The sequence below is a fragment of the Eretmochelys imbricata genome, chromosome 2 (assembly GCF_965152235.1).
Source record: "Eretmochelys imbricata isolate rEreImb1 chromosome 2, rEreImb1.hap1, whole genome shotgun sequence".
Classification (NCBI taxonomy): domain Eukaryota; kingdom Metazoa; phylum Chordata; order Testudines; family Cheloniidae; genus Eretmochelys; species Eretmochelys imbricata.
The window spans coordinates 15809786-15835285 of NC_135573.1; the positions used below are offsets into that span (position 1 = coordinate 15809786).

At 43.8% G+C, this 25500-nt stretch overlaps 1 protein-coding gene across 1 annotated transcript in view; it reads left to right on the plus strand.

Annotated features, from left to right (window-relative positions):
* The first annotated feature begins 1629 nt into the window (after positions 1–1629).
* Positions 1630–25500, plus strand: part of ST3GAL1 (ST3 beta-galactoside alpha-2,3-sialyltransferase 1) — a 29929-nt gene continuing 6058 nt past the window's right edge. Inside the window, exons 1-3 of the mRNA XM_077808829.1 lie at positions 1630–1932; positions 10888–11084; positions 13746–13925. Of these exons, the coding sequence (XP_077664955.1) occupies positions 1630–1932; positions 10888–11084; positions 13746–13925 (680 nt within the window). The remainder of the gene's footprint in view (positions 1933–10887; positions 11085–13745; positions 13926–25500) is intronic.

Consider the following 25500-nt stretch of genomic DNA (forward strand, 5'->3'; position numbering starts at 1 on the left):
ATAATAGAGCTGTTTGTGAAATGAAAAACTAGCTCAACGAAAACAATGAACTTTTGAAGTGTTGCTTTCCTTTTGAAGGGTTCAGAAGGGGGGGGTGTCACTTTTTGTTTTTTCTTAAAAAAAAAAAAAAACGTTCCTACCAATTTTTATTGGAAGCTCTTCATTACATTAAAAATTACAGTGAGGTTGGTTTTGATTTTTTCCCCCCCAAAAAATGTACAGGATGCATTATTTAAACAATGTCACTTTTCTCCCCCTCAAACAATTCAAAATTCCCACCACACGCTGACTACCGCAGATGTGCCAGTCTAAGCTTTAAATGTAAACCAGGCCTTCGTCTTTGTAGCCCAGCTCCTCAAACGCCGGCAGCTAACGCCCGTTGATTTCTGCCTGAGGCAAAGAGCAAAGCAAGCAAAAGTGTGGGGTCTTCCCCTGGTGGACACCCAATATCCCATGAAAACATTTTAGGTCGGGGCTGGCCCTATCCTCTTCTCTGACACTGATAGTAGAGGTAGGAAAAAATACCCCTCCAAAGCTCCTTAACCCTTTCAAAAGCGTTTCTAGAACAGAGCGCGCTTCTGGCCTGATTTCCGTCCCCCTTTCTGATTGCTTAGGACCTGTTATTTCTTGGGGCTTTGTAAATCATATGGTCCACTAACTTGTGGATGCGGTTGTATGTGTGTGTCCCTCTCGCTCCCTCTCCCTTTTGCCCTCTGCTTTCTTGATCGGTTATTCTTAGTTATAAATACTCTGTGTAACTGGCGGGTATCAAGATCAGTCTAAGGTGATGAGCTGATTTCGTGTGGTGTCTGCAAAGGGTAATTTAAAAGGGCCTTAGCTCCATAATCATTAAATCAACAGACAGTGATTCGATTTCTATAGGCCCCTGAGTCCTCCCTCTGGAGATACTGCTGTGAAACTTCTCAGAGTGCAAGTCCTAGACAGAAGGTGCAGCCAACTTTATTACTGTGGTTCTTGAGATGATCTGAAGCCAGGGAAGCCAGGGGGTGGGGAAAGCAAAACAGAAACTGAGTTGATGGGAACTCGAACATCTCTGACTGTGTTGTTTTTTTTTTTTTTCCTTTTGTGTGTCTGCAGATGGCAAGTGACTCTCTGTGATTGAAATGAGCATCAAGGTGCCTGTATCACCTGGGACCAAAGCCACAGGATGATCTTAATGGCCACATTAATGAAATAATTTTAAGGAAAAAGCAGCCTTCTTTTATCTAGCTCCTGTAGTTCAAGTTTTACTCCCATACAGGAAACCGAGTCTCAGACATTGATATTAATTACCTCTCAATCTTCCTGAATGGGGAAAGGAAATCATCATTATCAGTTTTGATTAAATGCTCAGTGGGAGAAATTAGCAGCTTCCAGGCGAGTTGAAGAGAGAGATCTGGGATCATTTTTAAAAGGGAAAGAAAAGGACAATCCAATTTTGCTGCTTTAAATCACTCCAGGGTAAAACGAAGCCTCTCCCCTTGCCAGTGAAGATAACTGAATTTCTTTGTTTGGCCTAAACATCTGATCATAGAAAAAGCCTGTGAACCTGTGACAACCTTTCTCTTTGCCTTACCACGGTCACTGAGTCACAGGCTGACAGCCAGGCTAAGGAACCCCAAAGGAAAGATGGTCGCCGTCAAGAAGAAAAATCTGAAAATGTTTACACTTGCCTTATTGTTTGTCATCACGATAACGTCGTTCTTGCTGAATTACACTAACAGTTCGGTGATGGTCACCTGGGATCCCAAGCAGATTGTCACGCAGTTAAAAAAACTAATGAAATACTCCCAGAGACCATGCAGCTGTAGTTCATGTGTTCCCGAGCTGGGACTTTCCTTCTGGTTCGACGAGAGGTTTAATCAGACTGTTCAACCTTTCCTGACCACTCGGAACACCTTCATTCCAGAGGAGAGCTACAAGTGGTGGCTGGTAAGTAGGGGTGCGTATGTGTGTGTAAAATTTGTAGTGTAATTATTGTTTGTATTTCTGTAATAATTAGAGACCTCAACTGGGCCTAGGCACTGTCTACTCGTGAGAGACAGTCCCTCCCGCAAAGAGTTTACAGTCTAAATAGACAAGACAGTCAAAGGGTGGGAGGAAGTTAGTAATATTGTTCTCATTTTCCAGATAAAGAATTGAAGCACATAGTGAGTTATCCAGGGTGATAACCGTCTGTGGAAGAGCTCAGCATTGAACCCAGAGCTCTCAAACACCAGTCCTGTGTTTTAACCGCAAAATTATTCCTCTTCTTCTCCCACCAAAAACGGCTAATTCAAAAGAGAAACTTCTTATACAATGGAATTAACCTGTGGAACTCATTGCCATGAGCTACTGAGTTTGAGAAAATAGCAGTATTTTTTTTTAAAAAATTAGAAATTCTGTCTGAATAAGAACTAGCACTGCTTTCTTTGATTGTATAATTACAGGATCTAAACTATCCACTTCATGACAGGTGCCATTTAGGAAGAAGCATCCCCTATGATTATTCCTCTGTGGCACGATAGCCTGATCCAGATCCCATTGAAATCAGTGAATGGATTCCAATTTATGTCAGTGGAAATTGGATTGGGTCCTATTTGACCATAATGCAGTTTTTTGTACTTGCATTTGGAACACTTAGGCCCCGATTTAGCAAAGAAATTAAGCATGTGCTTTAAGTCTGTGAGTAATCTCATACCTATTCAGCACACACTAACGTTATTTAAGCATGTGCTTTAGAGCTTTGCTGACTCAGGGCCCGAGTATGTGGTGTTGTTTGGGCGAATGTGGTCTAAGTTGTTAAACTGCAAAAGTATGTTTATCGGTTCCAGTGTGCTGGCAAAATTCCAGCGTGGGTGCTAATTACATTCTGTCTGCGTACAGAATATCCATTTTCCCCGCAATTTCACTTGAACATAGAAATCGTCTACCCTTCCTGTCCTAAACTCTTATGTTGTCCATCCTGTGTGCAGTGGGGAGGCCCCTCCCACCAATGCTTTATTTCAGACAGGGAGGATTCAGATTTGGGAGGGAGGTTTCAAACAGTTTGAGAGTGAGCTAATTAGCTACTGCAGTTAGCCAGCTTGATAGCCAATAGGAAATTCCCGTTGACTGTGAGAATTAATTGGCTATGGAGTAGAAATCCCTATTCTGAAATGAAGCCAGTCCCTTCCACTGTGCCTCATTCGTAGCCTCCAGCCCTGAAATATCTTTCAGCCAGCTCCTCAGATGTGTTTAGGTGTGTAACTCTTATTGAAATCAATGGGAGTTACGCTGCTTTCTGCCTTCCTGAGGCTTTATGTGTCACTATACCAGGGCGCTTGCTCTGGGTTCAGCCCACCCTACTTACTAAGGAATAGAATCAAAGAAGATTAGGGTTGGAAGAGACCTCAGGAGATCATCTAGTCCAACCCCCTGCTCAAAGCAGGACCAATCCCAACTAAATCAACCCAGCCAGGGCTTTGTCAAGCCAGGCCTTAAAAACTCTAAGGACAGAGATTCCACCACCTCCTTAGGTAACGCATTCCAGTGCTTCACCACCCTCCTAGTGAAATATTTTTTCCGAATATCCAACCTAGACCTCCCCCACTTCAACTTGAGACCATTGCTCCTTGTTCTGTCATCTGCCACCACTGAGAACAGCCTACCTCCATCCTCTTTGGAACCCCCCCTTCAGGTAGTTGAAGGCTGCTATCAAATCTCCCCTCACTCTTCTCTTCTACAGACTAAATAACCCCAATTCCCTCAGCCTCTCCTTGTAAGTCATGTGCCCCAGCCCCCTAATCATTTTTGTTGCCCTCTGCTGGACTCTCTCCAATTTGTCCACATCCTTTCTGTGGTGGGGGGTCCAAAACTGGACACAATACACCAGATGTGGCCTCACCAGTGCTGAGTAGAGGGGAATAATCACTTCCCTCAATCTGCTGGCAATGCTCCTACTAATGCAGCCGAATATGTCGTTAGTCTTCTTGGCAACAAGGGCACACTGTTGAATCATATCCAGCTTGTCATCCACTGTAATCTCCAGGTCCTTTTCTGCAGAACTGCTGTTAGCCAGTTGGTAGCCAGCTTTCTATCCACCTTATAGTCCATTCATCCAATCCATACTTTAATTTGATGGCAAGAATACTGTGGGAGACCATATCAAAAGCTTTTCTAAAGTCAAGAGATATCCCGTCCACTGCTTTCCCCATATCCACAGAGCCAGTTATCACAGAAGGCAATCAGGTTGGTCAGGTATGACTTTCCCTTGGTGAATCCATGTTGAATGTTCCCGATCACCTTCCTCTCCTCCAGGGGCTTCAAAGGGAGGCGGACCTGAGCAGGGATCAGCTCACTCTCCTAGAAGGAGTAACAGGAAGCTGCCCAGGAGGGATTCCCAGGGATACTGGAGTGGAGTAGAGAGGCTGCTGGGGAGCAAGTAATCTCCAGTAGAGAAACCTGCAGCATAGGGAATGAGGCTACAGGCAGGAAAGGCCTGGGAGGCTACAGGCAGGAAAGGCCTGACTTTTTCCTGTAATTGTGATTGAAACAATAGCTGCTGAGGGGACTGTGGCTTGCTAGCAGTGGCTTAAACTTGCTTTCAGGGGAACAGTGACAGCAGAGGGGCTGAGGTGTAACTGTTTTGTTGGCAGTGTAGTGTAGACCTTATTTTGACCGCAGTGGAGCTATTGTGTATCTGTGGAACTATACCATATTCCTGTTAAACACAGATGAGGGCTTGATACTGGGCAAGACACAAAGACAGCCTTGGCCCCCAAAGAGCTTACAGTCTAAAGGCCTGATCCTGCCGCCCTTACTCCCATGCATAATCATGTATTAGGACTGTAAGGATTATTCATGGAAATAAATGTTGTAGGATCAGACTGTCCAGTAGCATGAAAATGACGGCTGTTCTCAGAACATGTGAGCCAATATCTGAATGCCTCAGTTTCACCTGAGGCCTAGAGACAGGTGCAAAAGGGAGACGTCTTTTCCTGTTCTTGTCTCTGCGCATCACTTTCATACCCTTGCCCAGGTGATGCTCTCAACTACATCACTGTAAAAGGTGGGTCTCTCCAATACACCCATGAAAAATCAACAGCAGGATTTGGCCCAGTATCTAGAAATGTTCTTTACTCTTAGGTATAGACCCGGTCCTGCCCTTACTGAAGTCAATAGCAAAAGACCTGTTGTCAGGATTGGACCCTAAAAGAGTAAGAGTTGCATGTTGTAAATGATTGCTTGAGTTACACAGGATATAGGAAAAGGAGGACTTGTGGCATCTTAGAGACTAACAAATTTATTTGAGCATAAGCTTTCGTAAGCTACAGCTCACTTCATCAGATGCTGTAGCTCACGAAAGCTTATGCTCAAATAAATTTGTTAGTCTCTAAGGTGCCACAAGTCCTCCTTTTCTTTTTGCGAATACAGACAAACACGGCTGCTACTCTGAAACCAGATATAGGCTTATCACCCTTTTCCCCATGCAGACGGCATGTCAAGAATTACCCCATTGGGTCTTTGTTTTAAAAAGTGTGGTGAACTTGAAGATCCCATACCCCATTTTCCTTGCTTAGACCTCAGCAAGATGACCAAAATAATCCTTTTATATAAGGTGTGGCCCAGATTCTGCTTTCAGATCCAGCCCTGGACTCATTGTAACTCAGAGCAAAATTTGGCCCAACCCTCTGACATTGATCTTCTGAGCTATGGTTTGTGTTTTAGTTGTTTTTCTTTTTTAAGCTGAAGTGTTAGCCTCCTTGTGGTTAAAACGTGGCACAATATATTATATACATCCGATGAAGTGAGCTGTAGCTCACGAAAGCTTATGCTCAAATAAATTGGTTAGTCTCTAAGGTGCCACAAGTACTCCTTTTCTTTTTACAATATATTGTGTGAGGCAATGTTCTCTGTTTATCTCATTTTTGTTTTCCTCCTTCCTTAGCTGACTCACTTAGAATGTTATTTTCTCTGTGACACATACTGTGGCTACTTTTGCAGTATTTGGTCAGTTGAAATACAAGAAAGCAATAATGTAAGGTCAATGGGTTTAGACTGAAATATAATAATCTGGCACCCTAAAACCTACCTAGAAACTCAGTCACTGACCAATAAAAAGCTTATATTAACCTAGTGTTAGAGTTAGTATTTATTTAAAGTTTTCTTAGTGGGTGTTTGTTTGCTTGCTTGTCTTGTTTTTCTTTGTGTTTAAATGTCACTTAAGAGGTCAGACTCTGATCTCACTTATTCTGTTGTAAGTGCAGAGTAACTCCTCTGAAGTCAGTAAATTAAAACTGCTATAAGTAAAAATCACACTCCAACTCCCCCAGCTATCTTAACTAAAACACATCACTCATCCAACTACTATGAGAGCATGATTTTATGAGGAGTCTTGGGGTAGTTGGTGTTTTTCTTAATGCCACAGTTCCCAGGGTCATGTGATTGACTGAAACACTCCTCTTACATCTAAAATAAAAACTAAGTTTCTAACCCTCATGGCTGTAGAGAAAAGTTTGCAAATGTGAAAACTTACAGGCTTGAAAAACAGAAAGCAAAATAAAAAGACCTTTTCCCCAGTGTACTGGCTTTTTTGAATCTCGATATTTTTAAGGCCATCTAATGGTTGTTTGGGGACCTGACTCATGGTTTCTGAATGCTTGGACTGGAAATACTGCATAAATATGTATCTTTAGAAACCTTCTGGCAATCTGCCTCCTTTCAGCAGGGCCAAGATGGGTGAGGTAATATTTTTTATGGGATCAGCTTCTGCTGGTGAGAGAGACAAGCTATCAACTCCATGGAGGGGCAAACAGGTACAGTGTCCTCCTTTCAGTCTTGAGAACAAAACCCACCGGACATAATCCAAACCTCATTGAGACCAATAGAGAAAGACTTGTTATTTGTATTAAGATAGTGCCTTGCAGGCCAGTGGCCTCCTTGTACTAGGCATTACAAACACAGAGTGAGAGAGAGTCCCTGCCCTAAAGAGTTTACAGTCTGAAAAGACAAGACAGACTAAACCTGGGAGTGGAAGCAGAGAAACGGAGAGGTGAAGTGTCTTGCCCAAGGGTACACAGCAGTTCAGTGGCAGAGGCAGGAATGGTTGCCTTTCTACTGCTCTATCCTTTAGAATATGCTGCATCCCAGGGAATTCAATGGATTCTGGATTAGACTCACTGTCAATATTTAAGAAATACAAATGAAGGAGGAAAATACTAACTTCTGCATTTCATGATTTGATTTTAAGTGTGGAGTTTGTTGCATCAACATAGGGTTTTGCATTAATTTCTTTTTTAAAATTACTTAACTGTTTGTAAAAACAAAGAGGGAGAAAAGAGTAAATTGAAAATGCAGGTGCAGTATTTAAAGCTTTGTGAGAATGTTTTGCACAGCTGTTAATTACATCACTATGTTAATTCTATAGAATTAACATAAACACTTATATAGCATTTTTCATGTATAAAACATTATACAAACATTAATCCTGGCAGCAGCCATATGAGGCAAATTCAGGATTATCTGTATTTTGCCAGTTGAGATGGAGAGAGTTTAAAGGGAAACCATCAATTCTAATAATGACTTTTCTGCATGAAAATGTGTAATTATTATTATCTGAAAGAGATTAAGAGAAACAACTAGTCAGGGCATTTTTGAGGGCCTTTTGTTTTGACAGTTCCATATATAGTCAGTTTCATGAAGCCCATACTTTGTTGGTTTCCCTTTTCACATGTGTGGGTTACACAGCAACCGGAGAGAGGAAAAACATTAAAAACACTTTAAGAAAATGTAACTGTAAAACTGCAAAAATTGATTCAGAGCCAACTGTAGAATCAGAAACTACTTTTAACTTGGCTAGATTTCAGGTTTACTGTCCCTTAGCATTTTGCCTAGGGCTACAGGGGATCAGTCAGGTTTAGAACACAACATTAATTGAATCCCACTTCTTCTTCAAAGCTGTTGATCCATACCTCTCACGATACGCTCTTTTGGAGATACAGGAAAAGCCCAGCTGTGGGACTATGGCATGAGAACTCAAAAATCTCAGTCCTAAAATTGTGCATGGATGAAAATGAATTTTAATGGCTTATAATTTAGCTCATTAAAATAGATTTTTAAACAAACCAAGCAAATATTCTTCAGTAAGAAATGGCTGCACATAAAATTTTAACATTCACCCACTTTTGAGTTCAACTCTGCACCTTTTCTCTTAGCTCAAACAGCTGAATGTTGTTTGTGCTGACATTCCAAAACAATCAGCTTTGAGCTGAGATTAAGGAACAAAATTTAGTCCAAAAAGAGAATAGCTGAGAAAATTATAAGCAAGTGCAAACAGGACATTTACGGTGCACGCTGGGGCAAGGACTGCCTTCTCTTTTATATGTGAATAGCGCACAGTTGAATGCAGTCCTGGTCCTCTTTAGGAACTCTGGGTGATTTTGTAATGTAAACAGTAATGACCTCTATTATAGTTTTTATTATAATATAAAGCTAAGGGGAAATTGAAAATTAAAGTCCTGGTTTTCCTGATACCACTCTTTAATTAAATCAGTTTCAATGGTGTTCCTTCAGATTTACATTGGTGTAACAGAAATCAGAGTTTGACCCCAGAACTATATAAACAGATAACCCTATCCATAGCAATGTGCAGTTTGGCTTTTGACTCTTCAAGCCCATAAAAAGGTAATTCTGCTTTGATCTACTGATGTATAGTTATGGCTGAGAAGGCAATTTTATTGAAAGCCTTAGTACTTTCTAAAAATTACCTCTTGGCCTGAATTTTCTCAGGTATGTAATCAGCTCAAGGATGACTTTTTCTGGAAAGATTTGTGTATTTAAAAAATTGGTTTTGTGAGGCCTAAGAATGTATTTGATTGTACACACATAAGACATTACTCTATGTGTTCAGGTAACTCAAAACAAGCTGCATCTGAGACGGTCAGACGGGTTGTGGCTATATGGCCTGATCCAAATCAAAGCCCACAGAACCAATGGATACTCTCAGTGATTAGACTGGGCTCTGGATCAGTCCCTCTGTCCTTAAAGGCTGTTGCTATGCTTGAAAAAACTTGCTTTGAAAATATATTTTGGATTGGTTGGCTGTTCATAAACGACTTACAGAGTTTAGATCTATATGAGCACATATTTGCCTCATCACATGTGACATTTTATAATAATAATAAAATACTTAGCACTTAAAGAATTGTGCTTCCCATTGGGAGCCTGAGGCACACAGACATGATAGTGATTTGCCCAAGATGCATGGCAAATTAGTGACACCACAAAGAATGGAATCCAGGGATGAAATCCTGATTCTGCTGAAGTCAGTGGGAGCTTTAAAGTCCATTGACTTAAGTGAACCCAGGGTTTCAGTACAAGTTCTTGACTATCAGCCTGTGCTCCAATTGCTTGACTGCACACCCTGGACTGGGCAGACACTGTACTAATGTTGACTGATTTGGCTCCTTTCATCCTTACTCTTGGATTATTTTTGCCATGCTTATCCAGATGTACAGCCATTAGTGGTTTGAATGGGCTTTTACACAGTGCCACTCCTGAGAAAGGAAGAAAAGCAAGAGAGTGAGTTGTGCGGTTTACATTTTTTACACTGAAATACTGCAGGGAATATTAGTGTAGCCAGAGAGAAAATATGTCCAGGTGAAAACACAGAACGTGCCAGACTGGCTCAGACCAGTGGTCCAACTTAACCAGTATTGTATCTCTAACAGTGGTCAGTACCAGCTGCTGCAGAGAAAGGTATAAGAACACCAAATAATGGAATAACCTGCCCGCAGAGAAAGTTGCTTCCTGACCCCTCTTTATTTAGAGCTTGTCTGAGTGCCTGATGCATGAACATTTAGCTCCTTTCCAAAACACTTATTTTAATCTTTGCTGTAAGTGTGGAAATTCTAATTGTCCATATAAAAGTCTAATCTCTTTTGAGTACTCCTGCTAAACTCTTAGCCTCAATGATATCTTGTGGCTGTAAGTTCCTCAGACCAGTTCTGTGTTGTGCAAAAAGGTATTTCCTCTTATCAGTTATGAATTTGCCACCTTCATTACTTTGTGTAGCTTTATCAGATCCCCTCTTTCTCTGGTCCTCTAAAGTAAACAGTCCCAGTGGAGATGCAAAAACCCTGTCTAGATTTTCATTTCAGAATGCTGTATGGGCAGGGGAGTAAAATTTTGCCACGCATATTAAAGCAGCAAAGGTACATCTGTATATAGGATAGTAGCTCTCTAACAGCTCTGAGGGAAGCGGACGGTAACGTGTCAGAATCTGAACTGTGAACTTAGGCCATATCCCCAGGGCTGTGTGCAGGGCAGATGGGCAGGGAGAGGACTCCTGTTTTCAGCAGGTGCTGCCCAGATGCAGAGGGAAGGTAGCTCTGCAGCTCCAGGATTCTGGGTTGCTCTGGGGTCTGCTCTCACTGATGGTGGCTTCCCCCTCCCCCAGCTACCAGCTGGCTCCTCCACAGCCCAGCATAGCTGGAGATAGTGCCCTGGAAAGGTGCTGTTCTGCCCTCAACACAGCATGAGAGGGCTGTCAAGGGGCTATCGCAGAGGAAGGATTAGGCTCTGGGAAACCAGAGGCATGTGTGTCCTACTGAATTCAGTGCTGGAGGCATGAACTGAAGGGGATGTGCCATTGTCACATGTCACACTGTTGGCAGATGGAGAGGAAAGGGGTGGGGAGGCAAGTGAAAAGAGGGGGAAATCAGGTTAAAACGTGTGGGATGGGAGGTATCATCACTTGATTCCCCCTCCCCCCCAACCCAAACTGAGAACTGTTGCAGCACGTCTTGCCGGGAATGCCATCGGTGCTGTCAATGAGCACAGCCGAGCATCAGGAAGAAGTGAGCAACACCCCGCTTTGATAAAAGCCTTCTGTGTTCATGACCCGAGTGACCCTGTTCTTCCCAACAGAAATTGCAAGGAGAGGGCAATCCTAAAAATATCAATGACACTATCAAGGAATTGTTTGAGATCATTCCTGGAGATGGGGAGCAGCTGCTGGAGAGAGACGTCTCCCGGTGCAGAAGGTGTGCTGTCGTGGGGAACTCCGGGAACCTTAGGCAATCTCAATACGGCCAAGATATCGATGCCCACGACTTCGTGCTCAGGTGAGTACAGAAGAGACTCAGGGATCCTGAACCTCCTGATTGACTCAGTTATTTAACATTTGCCAGCATTTGTAGGGCCAAATTCTGCATTGCTGTGCATCCTGTGAGTCCACAGGGCTGCAGGGTGATTCATGTCAGAGCAGAATCCAGTGCTTGGGTCCTGAGTGAAATCCCACTGAAGTAATTGGTAATACTTATAGAATAATAGAGTATCAGGGTTGGAAGGGACCTCAGAAGGTCATCTAGTCCAACCCTCTGCTCAAAGCAGGACCAATCCCCAACTAAATCATCCCAGCCAGGGCTTTGTCAAACCTGACCTTAAAAACCTCTAAGGAAGGAGATTCCACCACCTCCCTAGGTAATGCATTCCAGTGTTTCACTACCCTCCTAGTGAAAAAGTTTTTCCTAATATCCAACCTAAACCTCCCCCACTGCAACTTGAGACCATTACTCCTCGTTCTGTCATCTGCTACCACTGAAAACAGTCTAGATCCATCCTCTTTGGAACCCCCTTTCAGGTAGTTGAAAGCAGCTAACAAATCCCCCCTCATTCTTCTCTTGAGCTGACTTTCATGTGAGTGGGACTGGACCCTTAGCAACTAGCACATTACTTCCCCCTCAAGATCAGAACTGGGAATTAGTGTCCCTCTCTGAACCAAACAGAGGAGCAAATCCTGCATTGATGCTGAACACCCTCAATTCCCAATGAAATCAATGGAGTTGAAAGTACTCTGCTCCTTGCAGGATCAGGCCCCCCAGCTGGTCAAATGCATCCTTAGCATCACTCCACTAGCATAACTGGGCTATTTTGACCAGGGTGGAATTTGGCTCCACGAGTTAACTGTCCTAACATGGCATTATGCCTGCTGTAAATGATGCCAGGCGCCTCATAATTGTGTGTCCGATTCTTCGTCTAAAAACCGGAGATTTTAAATAAATGTGATATTTGCTTTTACTGCAGATAGTTGGGCTCCCAACATGACTTTTACAAACTTAAACTGATATAAAAGGCCAAATTCTGCTAGCTTTTACTCTGGTGTACTCTACCCAGAAAGGGGGGGAGGGATAGCTCAGTGGTTTGAGCATTGGCCTGCTAAACCCAGGGTTGTGTGTTCAATCCTTGAGGGGGCCATTTAGGGATCTGGGGCAAAAATTGGGGATTGGTCCTGCTTTGAGCAGGGGGTTGGACTAGATGACCTCCTGAGGTCCCTTCCAACCCTGATATTCTATGATTTGCATAAAAAAATTCTCTATGAAATCACTTCACTCGCTACTGACATGCAGTGGAATGAAGTAGCTGTTCTACAGTGGACAGTAAACCCCAGGTAGGACAGGAAGCAACTAGACAACACCAGTTGTGTTACAGTGGGCAGCATCACTAGTCCTCTAAAGTAGCAAATGATGACCATCGTGTCCAGCTGAAATTGCAGGGGTTATTTTAATGAGGCAGAATGGAACTTCCCCAATTGGAATTTAGCCTGGATATATGGGTTGAATAACCTTATCTTTGCAGAACATGCAATGGGGGATTCAAATGCCACAGCGGTCAGAAGCTTTGTTTAAATCTCAACCAGCACAGTGAGTTCTCGCACTCTTCGGGGGCGCTGGTTCAATACCAGCTCAGATAAAAGAAAAGATCTAGAGACTTTTTAAATTATTTGTAGATAATTTTGACCGTGGTGTCAGAATTCATACAATGTAATTAACTAGCTTGGCCTTGAGACCACTGGGAAAGTGCTACTTTCAGGATGAAGAACTCCAAGCACGAGCAGAGCCCAGCTCACCTTGAGAGTTCCCTTCCAATCAGAATGATTGATTCGGCCCTGTTCTGTCCTTAGATATTCAAACAGCTCTTACTGCACTCAATGGGGGCTCTACGAATGGCTGGCTGAGGCTGACAGTGGCAGTTCCTTTAGATTTTTCTTTGGTTTCAATCCCAGTGGGTTTGTGCTGTGACCCCGGAGTCTGGCTGTGTTCTGGGTTCAAATGAAGCCCCAGACTGCCATTGAAACTGCTAGACCCTCCAACAGATCTGATTCACTCAAGGCTCAAACCGCCCTTTCTCTGAGCCCAGGTTGGTTATGAAGTTTGTGAAACAGCCTAAAGCCAGCTGAGCTTTATCTTGCTCGGGGCTTATTTTTGGTAACAGTAAAGGATCAGTGTGAAAGATGGAATGTCATGGTCAACATCCTCCATATCAGAGCTGTCATTTGTGTGTGTGAAGAGCTCAGTGGCATGCTCCATTGGTTAGCACACGTGACTGGGAGCTAGGGAACTTGGGTTTTAGTCCAAGCTCTGACATTTATTCACAGTGCAACTTTTGACATGTCCCTTAACCAATTTGAGCCTCAGTTTCCTCATCTGTAAAATTGAGATGAGAGTTGCCCTCCTCATGGGAGTGTCGTGGGAGCCACTCAATCAATAGCTGATCCTTGTGCATCGGTTACAACAGCGTCCCTGAGAGCAGGTTTCACTGCTGTAACAGACCGTGAAACCTGCTCTCATGGACTGCAATCACACCTTCCGATTGCAGAGCAGATGTACCCTTAATGGAGATGAGGACCCTGCCTAGTAATTGTATTCTCCACACACCCCAGCAAGTAAGTTTGGGAAACAATTTTCCTCTTGATTTTTTTTCTCTCTCTCCTTTCTCGGTTGCAGAATGAATCGTGCTCCAACCGCCGGGTTTGAATCGGACGTTGGAAGCAAAACCACTCACCACTTTGTTTACCCCGAGAGCTTCCGAGACCTGGCAGAAAATGTCAGCATGATTGTGATCCCCTTCAAAACGTTGGACCTGCGCTGGATTGTCAGCGCGCTCACCACGGGCACAATAAACTTGTAAGTAAAGCTGAGGTCTACAAGTGCTCAAGTTGAATGGGGGACATAGCAGCTGTGTCATCATTGTGATGCTTCCTTGGGGTGCCCAGGAGTGTGAGTCGCCTTGTTACCCCCAGCCTCCAGTGTGAGGGAGTCCTGGTGGTAGCTGGGTATCATCTCCCTGACAATTCCAAGCCTTTTGTCACTCAAGAACTCTCCTCAGGGCTCTGCCAGCCCTTACTTTGCCTGGGAGGTTCTCACTTGGTGCACCCCAGTCCTGGAACACCTCAGAAGCATCCCTCTGTGGTATCCGGCCCCTGACACTGGACACTCACAGGAATTGCCAGGTTCACTGTTCCCGAGGGAACAGTATACGCACCAGCTTGTTTGAATCAATGGAGGATTCACACTTCCTGCTCCAGCCCTAAGAAGTATTTATAATAAAAACAAAAATACATTTATCAACAAAGATTCAAGTGAATGGTGAGTAAGAATCTTGGAAGCAGAACTGGTTACATATATAAAACAAAACTTAAAACGCAGTTCTAGGTCTGCCCTTCCCAATGGTTATCTTTTCTTTTTCTAGAGTAGATTCTCTCCCAAGGATTCAGTCTTTGGCAGAGCTGCTGGTTGTCAGTCATAACCTGGATGCAGGTTTTCATGTATACCCCTACCCTTCAAAGGGTTTTCTCAGTAAATGGATAACACAGAGGTCCTCTGTCTTTTCTCTTATACTGCGAAGTTGTGTTTGCACCCCAGAGACAAGACAGCCACCTGTGGGTTTAGCCTCCAATGTCTTCCTGTGTTGACATCATATCCTTGTGTTGATTTGGAATGCCAGTGTAGATCCCATTGTGTCTAGCTGATGGTGCTTAACTTTCAGATGAACTGAGACAGGTGAATAAACATCCTACGTCTAACAGAGAACTTGTCTGCCAACTCTGCCTCTGAACATATCTTCAGCACATGTACATAACTCCTTAAATATCACCCCTAAATACATTACCCAGTGTGATGTAAGCTTCGATTAGCCACCTTACACAGCCCTTTGTGGATAAATACTATGAAAGCAGTGTGTTAGATGTAGTGAGTTTGTCAGACCTGATAGTTTCTGTTACAGAACATTGAAACCTTTGCCGTTTGGCACTGAGGGGTTCTCAGGGTCACAATAGTGTGTTATCACAAAGTGTAACCACAGCACAAGAGAGACAAGACCAGAAGCGCAGCACTGAGTTAAATTCCACTTCTACCTGTGTATCAGAAGATTCCAGTTCTGCAAGCACACTCAGGAGCAGAATTTGGCTCTTCTGCATTTGTTTTCTTGTAACAGTTTGACTTTTGGGCACATTGTTTGGTGTAGGAGTTCAGAAAAGACTCCTCTTTGTCCCGCGCACAGCAAAACTGGAGAAATAGTAAAAAATGTTTGCTGCTGCTCTAAATCACCAGTGTCATAGTCAGTTTCCACTTTGATTGTTGGCTTCTTGACCTGGTTCCTGGGACAATGACTCATTGTGGCTGCTCACCTCTCTTCTCTCAGGTGGAGTTTGGGAAGGAAATGAGTGGAACCTGTATTTTTTAGCCTTCAGATACACGAGGCTTCTATTGGTCATAGCTGAAGATAGAACTGGCTGGTTGGAGGGAACTCCAGTGGGTCCTTCATTATCCATTCTTCCTGCTTGGAGCTGACAAGTGGCATCTGGCTCCTAATCCCATCTGCGAGGCTCATGTACGGTGTGATCCATCCTGCTAAGCACTTCTGCAATCATTATTATCCCCATTTTACAGATGAGGAAACTGAGGCATAGAGAGGCTTGGGGACTTCGTCAAAGTCACACAGCACATCAACACCAGAGGCAGAAAAAGAACCAAAGCTACCTGGTACCTAATGAGGCCATTTGGTCAAGTCATTTAATTGGTCTACCTCAGTTTTCCCTGTCTGTAACCAAGGACAGTGATCTCTTAAGTAGCCTACTTCCTCCACAGGAGTCTGGGGAAGATTCATTGGTTTAATGCTTGTAGAGTTTGGAATAGATTTGCATGCATGTATCAGAGATCAGGTTATATCCCAAGTATCCGTATGTTTGAAAAGTTCAGCAATAATAATGAGGGAATGTCAGAGTAATTATAAAAGGGAGAGCTTCTTCACAATCTTTCTCTCTTCCCCCAACTCCCAACCCCTCAATTCTGTCCTCTCCTCTCCTCTCCTTCCATCAACAGATGGCTCAGGCAGTGGTGCTGTAAGGAGGGCTTTGGGATGTATGGCCACTGGGAAGCATTCATGGAGAGAGGACAGTTCTCTCGGGATGGACTTTACCTGAGTAGGGAGGGAAATAGATTTCTAGGATGGAGGCTGGCACAACTGATTAAGAGAGCTTTAAACTAGGAATCTGGGGGAGATGGTTGGGAGATGTCCAGGTAATCTCCACGCTGGATTTTAACATTGAGAGGGAAGAAAACAAAGTAAGAAAGGATACAGCCGTGGGTAGGAGAATGGACATAAGGAGGAAGGGTAGTGTAGATACCAGTCTAATAGGTGATACTGATGGTAGAATGTCTGTGCCTAATGGGGTAAAGAATGTGAGCGAAGCCAAACAGCAAAAATTAAGGTGTTTGTACACTAATGCGAGGAGCCTAGGTAACAAAATGGAGGAACTAGAGCTACTGGTGCAGGAAGTAAAACCAGAAATTATAGGGATAGCAGAAACATGGTGGAATATTAGTCGTGACTGGAGTATGGGTATTGAAGGGTATGTGCTCTTTAGGAAAGACAGAAATAAAGGTAAAGGTGGTGGAGTAGCATTGTATATCGATGATGAGGTTAGACTGTAAAGGAATAAGAAGCGATGGAATGGATAAGACAGAGTCTGTCTGGGCAAAAATCACACTGGGGAAGAAAGCTACTAGAGCCTCCCCTGGGATAGTGCTTGGGGTGTGCTATAGACCACCGGGATCTAATTTGGTTATGGATAGAAACCTCTTTAATGTTTTTAATGAAGTAAATACTAATGGGAATTGTGTGATCATGAGAGATTTTAACTTCCCAGATATAGACTGGAGGACAAGTGCTAGTAGTAATAATAGGGCTCAGATTTTCCTGAATGCAATAGCTGATGGATTCCTTCACCAAGTAGTTGCTGAACCAACGAGAGGGGATGCCATTTTAGATTTGGTTTTGGTGAGTAGTGAGGATTTCATAGAAGAAATGGTTGTAGGGGACAATCTTGGTTCAAGCGATCATGAGCTAATTCAGTTCAAACTAAATGGAAGGGTAAACAAAAATAGATCTGCGACTATGGGTTTTGATTTCAAAAGGGCTAACCGTAAAAAATTAAGGAAATTAGTTAGGGAAGTGGATTGGACTGAAGAACTTGTTGATCTAAAGGTGGAGGAGGCCTGGAATTACTTCCAGTCAAGGTTACAGAAACTATCAGAAGCCTGCATCCCAAGAAAGGGGAAAAAACTCATAGGCAGGAGTTGTAGACCTAGCTGCATGAGCAAGCATCTCAGAGAGGTGGTTAAGAAAAAGCAGAAAGCCTACAAGGAGTGGAAGATGGGAGGGATCAGCAAGGAAAGCTACCTTATTGAAGTCAGAACATGTAGGGATAAAGTGAGAAAGCCAAAAGCCATGTAGAGTTGGACTTTGCAAAGGGAATTAAAACCAATAGTAAAAGGTTCTATAGCCATATAAATAAGAAGAAAACAAAGAAAGAAGAAGTGGGCCTGCTAAACACTGAGGTTGGAGTAGAGATTAAGGATAATTTAGGCATGGCCCAATATCTAAAAAAATACTTTGCCTCAGTCTTTAATTAGGCTAATGAGGAGCTTAGGGATAATGGTAGGATGACCAATAGGAATGAGGATATTGAGGTAGATATTACTACATCCGAGGTAGAAGCCAAACTCGGACAGCTTAATGGGACTAAATCGGGGGGCCCAGATAATCTTCGTCCAAGACTATTCAAGGAACTGGCACATGAAATTGGAAGCCCATTAGCAAGAATTTTTAATGAAACTTTCAACTCAGGGGTTGTACCGTATGACTGGAGAATTGCTAACATAGTTCCTATTTTTAAGAAAGGGGAAAAAAGTGATCCGGGTAACCACAGGCCTGTAAGTTTGACGTCTGTAGTATGTAAGGTCTTGGAAAAAATTTTGAAGAAGAAAGTAGTTAAGGAAATTGAGGTCAATGGTAACTGGGACAAAATACAACATGGTTTTACAGAAGATAGATCGTGCCGAACCAACCTGATCTCTTTCTTTGAGAAGATAACAGATTTTTTAGACAAAGGAAATGCAGTGGATCTAATTTACCTCAATTTCAGTAAGGCATTTGATATGGTTGCACATGGGGAATTATTAGCTAAATTGGAAAAGATGGGGATCAATATGAAAATTGAAAGGTGGATAAGGAACTGGTTAAAGGGGAGACTACAAAGGGTCATACTTAAAGGTGAATTGTCAAGCTGGAAGGAGGTTACTAGTGGAGTTCCTCAGGGATCAGTTTGGGGACCAATCTTATTTAATCTTTTTATTACTGACCTCGGCACAAAAAGTGGGAATGTTCTAATAAAGTTTGCAGATGATACAAAGCTGGGAAGTACTGCCAATACAGAGAGAGACCGGGATATCATACAGGAAGATCTGGATGACCTTGTAAACTGGAGTAATAGTAATAGGATGAAATTTAATAGTGAAAAGTGCAAGGTCATGGATTTAGGGATTAATAACAAGAATTTTTATTATAAACTGGGGACGCATCACTTGGAAGTAACAGAGGAGGAGAAGGACCTTGGAGTAACTATGAACCGCCAATGTGATATGGCTGTGAAAAAAGCTAATGCGGTCTTGGGATGCATCAGGCGAGGTATTTCTAGTGGAGATAAGGAGGTGTTAGTACTATTATACAAGGCACTGGTGAGACCTCATCTGGAATACTGGGTGCAGTTCTGGTCTCCCATGTTTAAGAAGGATGAATTCAAACTGGAACCGATACAGAGAAGGGCTGCTAGGATGATCTGAGGAATGGAAAACCTGTGTTTTGAAAGGAGACTCAAAGAGCTTGGCTTGTTTAGCCTAACCAAAAGAAGACTGAGGGGAGATATGATTGGTCTCTATAAATATATCAGAAGGATACATACCAGGGAGGGAGAGGAATTATTCAAGATCAGTACCAATGTGGACACAAGAATAAATGGATACAAACTGGCCATCGGGAAGTTTAGACTTGAAATTAGACGACGGTTTCTAACCATCAAAGGAGTGAAGTTCTGGAACAGCCTTCCAAGGGGAGCCTTCCAAGGGGAGGCAAAAGACATATCTGGCTTCAAGACTAAGCTTGATATGTTTATGGAGGGGATGGTATGATGGGATAGCCTAATTTTGGCAATTAATTGATCTTTGACTATTAGTGGTAAATATGCCCAATGGCCTGTGGTGGGACACTAGATAGGGCTGGATCTGAGTTACTATGGAGAATTCTTTCCTGGGAGTCTGGCTGGTGAGTCTTGCCCACATGCTCAGGGTTTAGCTGATAGCCATATTTGGGGTCGGGAAGGAATTTTCCTCCTGGGCAGATTGGCAGAGGTCCGGTGGGGGGGTTCACCTTCCTCTGCAGCGTGGGGCAGGGGTCACTTGCTGGAGGATTCTCTGCACCTTGAAGTCTTTAAAACCACGATTTGAGGACTTCCATAGCTCAGACATAGGTCAGGGGTGTGTTACAGGAGTGGGTGGGTGAGATTCTATGGCCTGCATTGTGCCATATCAGACTAGACGGTCATAATGATCCTTTCTGACCTTAAAGTCTATGATTCTATGATTCCTTCCCTTCTCCCACCACATAAAGCAAACCCAGTGTTAGATTTCTTGTGTGATTTCATTTCCTGATGGGATATTGTCTCCTTTTCTGAAACAGTCTGACATCATCCCATGTCAGAGTCTACGTATATAGCAAACTGTTTGATCAAGATCTTGCTCGATTAGATCTATGACTGACTGCTGAAGGACCAAGAAGTTAGTCCCAGGGTGTGGAAAAGAGGATCGGTCTTGCCTCTGCTCAGAATTAATCTGTCTCCAGCTGTCTGACTCAGGCAGATCCCAGAGGTTAGATAAACAGAGCAGAGGAGAAGGGCTCAGAACCACCTTGTTTTCCTCCGTCCTGGTGAAAGCAGAGCTCCCAAGGGACCTGTTCCTCATAGCTCAGAAAGAAATCTGTGGCCCAAAGAGACTGGTGACCAGATGTGGGTAGGCAAAGATGCCTTGTCATGGTGCTGTCAGAGCAGACTTGCACTTGTGGGCTAAGCTCGTGGTGTAGCTTAAGCAAGAGAGGATGGACTGCCTTGGTCCCTGACTCCCCTGATGCTGTCTGCCAGGTGGCTCAGCTGTGTGTGGGTCACTTGGGAGCAGGCCCTGTAAGTGCATATGCTGAGTAGGACCTGAGCATTCCAGAGGAGACTCAGAGGAACAAAGCTCCGGTTGAGTCCACTGCAGGAAGGCTCCCGGGGAGTAGGTTAAAGACCCACATCCCCCATCACTTGGCTGGTCTGCTGGTCTGCTGAGAGGCATCAAGCAGACGCTTCAGAGTGGCTGTGTACATGGGCCTTCAGAAAAGAGCACAGGAACAATGAGAGAGGGGCAGTTCTCTCTTTCACGTGCTGGGAATCTCCTGCGAAGGGAATTGGAGATGAAACAGAAGGTACGTTCTGGGATCAGTCCTGTGGAGAGAGGAAAAATATTGTATCTTCTGGGCTCAACAGAGGAGACTAACTATGAGGAGAGAGTCAGGATTAGATGAGTTGACCCAGGAAGTATGAACCGTGTACCTAGCCTATGGCCATGAGCTGGTGAGGACACTTCCTGCTGGGACCAGGCCCTGCTAAAAGATCTGTTTTCTTCTTTGTTTGATAAACAAATGGGGAGGAAGAGATGCCAGGTGGGCAAAGCTGGACCATAACTTTGTGTACACCCGCACTGCTCCAGCAGCTACCTCTCACATTCCCCATCCACCTGTTGACCACTGCAGATGAGCTTGGCGAAGGGGCAAGGGCAGCCTCCGAACATCTGCTGAACTAACCCTGGGTGGAGGGGGAAATTCTTCACTGGAACAACAGTTAGTTGTTGAAAGCTGACGCATGAAAGAAGCTTGTGGTTGTACTGTATAGTGAAAAAAGAAAAGGAGTACTTGTGGCACCTTAGAGACTAACCAATTTATTTGAGCATAAGCTTTCATGAGCTACAGCTCACTTCATCGGATGCATACTGTGGAAAGTGTAGAAGATCTTTTATACACACAAAAGCATGAAAAAATACCTCCCCCCACCCCACTCTCCTGCTGGCAATAGCTTATCTAAAGTGATCACTCTCCTTACAATGTGTATGATAATCAAGTTGGGCCATTTCCAGCACAAATCCAGGGTTTAACAAGAACGTCGGGGGGGGGGAGGGGGGTTAGGAAAAAACAAGGGGAAATAGGTTACCTTGTATAATGACTTAGCCACTCCCAGTCTCTATTCAAGCCTAAGTTAATTGTATCCAATTTGCAAATGAATTCCAGTTCAACAGTTTCTCGCTGGAGAATTGGAATTCATTTGCAAATTGGATACAATTAACTTAGGCTTGAATAGAGACTGGGAGTGGCTAAGTCATTATGCAAGGTAACCTATTTCCCCTTGTTTTTTCCTACCCCCCCCCCCCCGACGTTCTTGTTAAACCCTGGATTTGTGCTGGAAATGGCCCACCTTGATTATCATACACATTGTAAGGAGAGTGGTCACTTTAGATAAGCTATTACCAGCAGGAGAGTGGGTTTGTGGGGGGGGGGGGTGAGAAAACCTGGATTTGTGCTGGAAATGGCCCAACTTGATTATCATACACATTGTAAGGAGAGTGATCACTTTAGATAAGCTTATCATAGAATCCTAGAAGATTAGGGTTGGAAAAGACCTCAGGAGGTCGTCTAGCCCAAACCCCTGCTCAAAGCTGGACCAACACCAACTCAATCATCCCAGCCAGGGCTTTGTCAAGCTGGGCCTTAAAAACCTCTAAGGATGGAGATTCCACCAGCTTCCTAGGTAACCCATTCCAGTGCTTCACCATGCTCCTAGTGAAATAGTATTTCCTAATATCCAACCTAGACCTCCCCCACTGCAACTTGAGACCATTGCTCCTTGTTCTGTCATCTGCCACCACTAGGAACAGCAGAGCTCCATCCTCTTTGGAACCCCGCTTCAGGTAGTTGAAGGCTGCTATCAAATCCCCCCTTACTCTTCTCTTCTGCAGACTAAACAAGCCCAGTTCCCTCAGCCTTGCCTTGTAAGCTGTGATTCATCACACAATGACTTGTAGTAAAAATTAGTCATTTCACAAACAGACGTTAAGGTGACAATTAAACTGTACTTCAGTGACTATTCTTTGTCAACGTTGAACTATGAATTCAAATAAAACTGGATTTTCTTTTGTTCATCAACTAGTATTTCCTGGCCCATCCCTGAGCATGGGTTTTTCTATCTAAGGAATTGTGTACTTCACATTTTTCTTAAGTAGGAAGTGATATCCTGGTTACAAATCATGACTTAGGGTGTTTGCCCCATAGCACCCATCATTGATGATGTCCCCGTGCACACAGAGAACAAGTCTAGGTCAAACTGTTTCACTTCTGGGGAAAGTGTTTTGAAATGTTTTAGCCCTTTGCTCAACTGCAGTGCCTAAAGCAGAGAAGAAAAGTGGAGATTTTCATGAATAATTTCACCTACTGATGATCAGAGCAGTTTGAAATGTTGCTAAGGAAAACTTTTTCTAAAAAATTCCAAAATCTGGCCTTTCGCAAAAAATGAAAGTCAGATTTTATTTTTTACAGAAACACTTTCAGTTTTCCCAGAGGATGTGGAAAAAGCTAATGTACTCAATGCTTTTTTGCCTCTGTCTTCAGGAACAAGGTCAGCTCCCAGACTACTGCACTGGGCAGCACAGCATGGGGAGGAGGTGACCAGCCCTCTGTGGAGAAAGAAGTGGTTCGGGACTATTTAGAAAAGCTGGACGTGCACAAGTCCATGGGGCCGGATGCGATGCATCCGAGAGTGCTAAAGGAGTTGGCGGATGTGATCGCAGAGCCATTGGCCATTATCTTTGAAAACTCATGGCGATCCAGGGAAGTCCCGGACGACTGGAAAAAGGTTAATGTAGTGCCCATCTTTAAAAAAGGGAAGAAGGAGAATCCTGGGAACTACAGGCCAGTCAGCCTCACCTCAGTCCCTGGAAAAATCATGGAACAGGTCCTCAAGGAATCAATTCTGAAGTACCTGGAGGAGAGGAAAGTGATTAGGAACAGTCAGCATGGATTCACCAAGGGCAAGTCATGCCTGACTAATCTATTTGCCTTCTATGACGAGATAACGGGCTCTGTGGATGAAGGGAAAGCAGTGGACATGTTATTCCTTGACTTTAGCAAAGCTTTTGACACGGTCTCCCACAGTATTCTTGCCAGCAAGTTAAAGAAGTATGGGCTGGATGAATGGACTATAAGGTGGATAGAAAGCTGGCTAGATTGTCAGGCTCAACGGGTAGTGATCAATGGCTCCAAGTCTAGTTGGCAGTTGGTATCAAGTGGAGTGCCCCAAGGGTCAGTCCTGGGGCCGGTTTTGTTCAATATCTTCATAAATGATCTGGAGGATGGTGTGGATTGCACCCTCAGCAAGTTTGCAGATGACACTAAACTGGGAGGAGAGGTAGATACGCTGGAGGGTAGGGATAGGATTCAGAGGGACCTAGACAAATTGGAGGATTGGGCCAAAAGAAATCTGATGAGGTTCAACAAGGAAAAGTGCAGAGTCCTGCACTTAGGACAGAAGAATCCAATGCACCGCTACAGACTAGGGACCGAATGGCTCGGCAGCAGTTCTGCAGAAAAGGACCTAGTGGTTACAGTGGACGAGAAGCTGGATATGAGTCAACAGTGTGCCCTTGTTGCCAAGAAGGCCAATGGCATTTTGAGATGTATAAGTAGGGGCATTGCCAGCAGATCGAGGGATGTGATCGTTCCCCTCTATTCGACACTAGTGAGGCCTCATCAGGAGTACTGTGTCCAGTTTTGGGCCCCACACTACAAGAAGGATGTGGAAAAATTGGAAAGAGTCCAGCGGAGGGCAACAAAAATGATTAGGGGACTGGAACACATGAGTTATGAGGATAGGCTGAGGGAACTGGGGATATTTAGTCTACAGAAGAGAAGAATGAGGGGGGATTTGATAGCTGCTTTCAACTACCTGAGAGGTGGTTCCAGAGAGGATGGTTCTAGACTATTCTCAGTGGTAGCAGATGACAGAACAAGGAGTAATGGTCTCAAATTGCAGTGGGGGAGATTTAGGTTGGATATTAGGAAAAACTTTTTCACTAGGAGGGTGGTGAAACACTGGAATGCGTTACCTAGGGAGGTGATGGAATCTCCTTCCTTAGAAGTTTTTAAGGTCAGGCTTGACAAAGCCCTGGCTGGGATGATTTAATTGGGGATCGGTCCTGCTTTGAGCAGGGGGTTGGACTAGATGACCTCCTGAGGTCCTTTCCAACCCTGATATTCTATGATTCTATGAATGTTTCCTATTTTATGATAATTTTTCCCCCTAATCCCACTCTTGCTTGGGAGACAATGTCACATGCTGGGGATTTTCAGAATCCAAATTTTTCAAAACTGGAAAATTTGTTTCAACAAAGGTGAGGGTGGACAACATAGCTTTTGAAAATTCTAATTGGTTTAAGCAAATTAATTAATTAAAAACTGCTGAAATTTTTTGGAAAACAAAAAATTGGTACATTTTGAAAAGAAGCAAGAACCTTGACTTTTTTCTCAGGTTCATTTCTTCCCCTCCCCCGCCGCCTCCCCCCGCCCCCCCCGCAACTAACTCAGTGGATGATAACAATCTGCAAGAAATTCTGCTCTGAAGTCCTGAACCCTCAGGAACAGTCAACAGGAATCTTTCAAGTAATTTAGATCAGGTTTTAGTTGCACCTATTTCAAATCAGTGGAGTCAAATCACTAGTGTTACTCCCGATTTACACCAGAGTGACTGAATTCACAGTCTGGCCCTCTGTCTGCAGCTTTGTACTGATTATTATAAAACACAATGGAATCCTCTAATCTGCCTTGTTAAATAGGCTTTGAAGGAGGAGTAAATCATTTATTGTTTATCCATTCATAAACTGTATCCCAGCGCTTTGCAGAACATTGTCAGCCAAACAAGCACTTATGGAATAATAAACCAAACAAAAGCAGCAACTGGAGGTGCCTTTGGTTGTGTTTTAAAACAGACGGGGCTCTGCTTTGCAGACAGACCGCAAGACCCGCTCTTGCTAACCTGCCTGTACATAGGGGCTGGCTGCAACATAGTGGGTATCAATCTCCCTGAGCTGCCCATCAGACTGAGGCTTCTGTGCAGCCACTGTGCCACTCGATGAAAATATGGTAAAGAGAATCAGTGGTAAGCTGCCCAGGTGGCTTTGTTTCAGCAGGCCCCAGCTCAGGGTCCACTGTCGGATTGTCAGGGCAGCACTTTTTGTGTCTCAGCAGGTCTAACTGGACCCCTGCTGCCTCCTGATTCCATTCCTCATT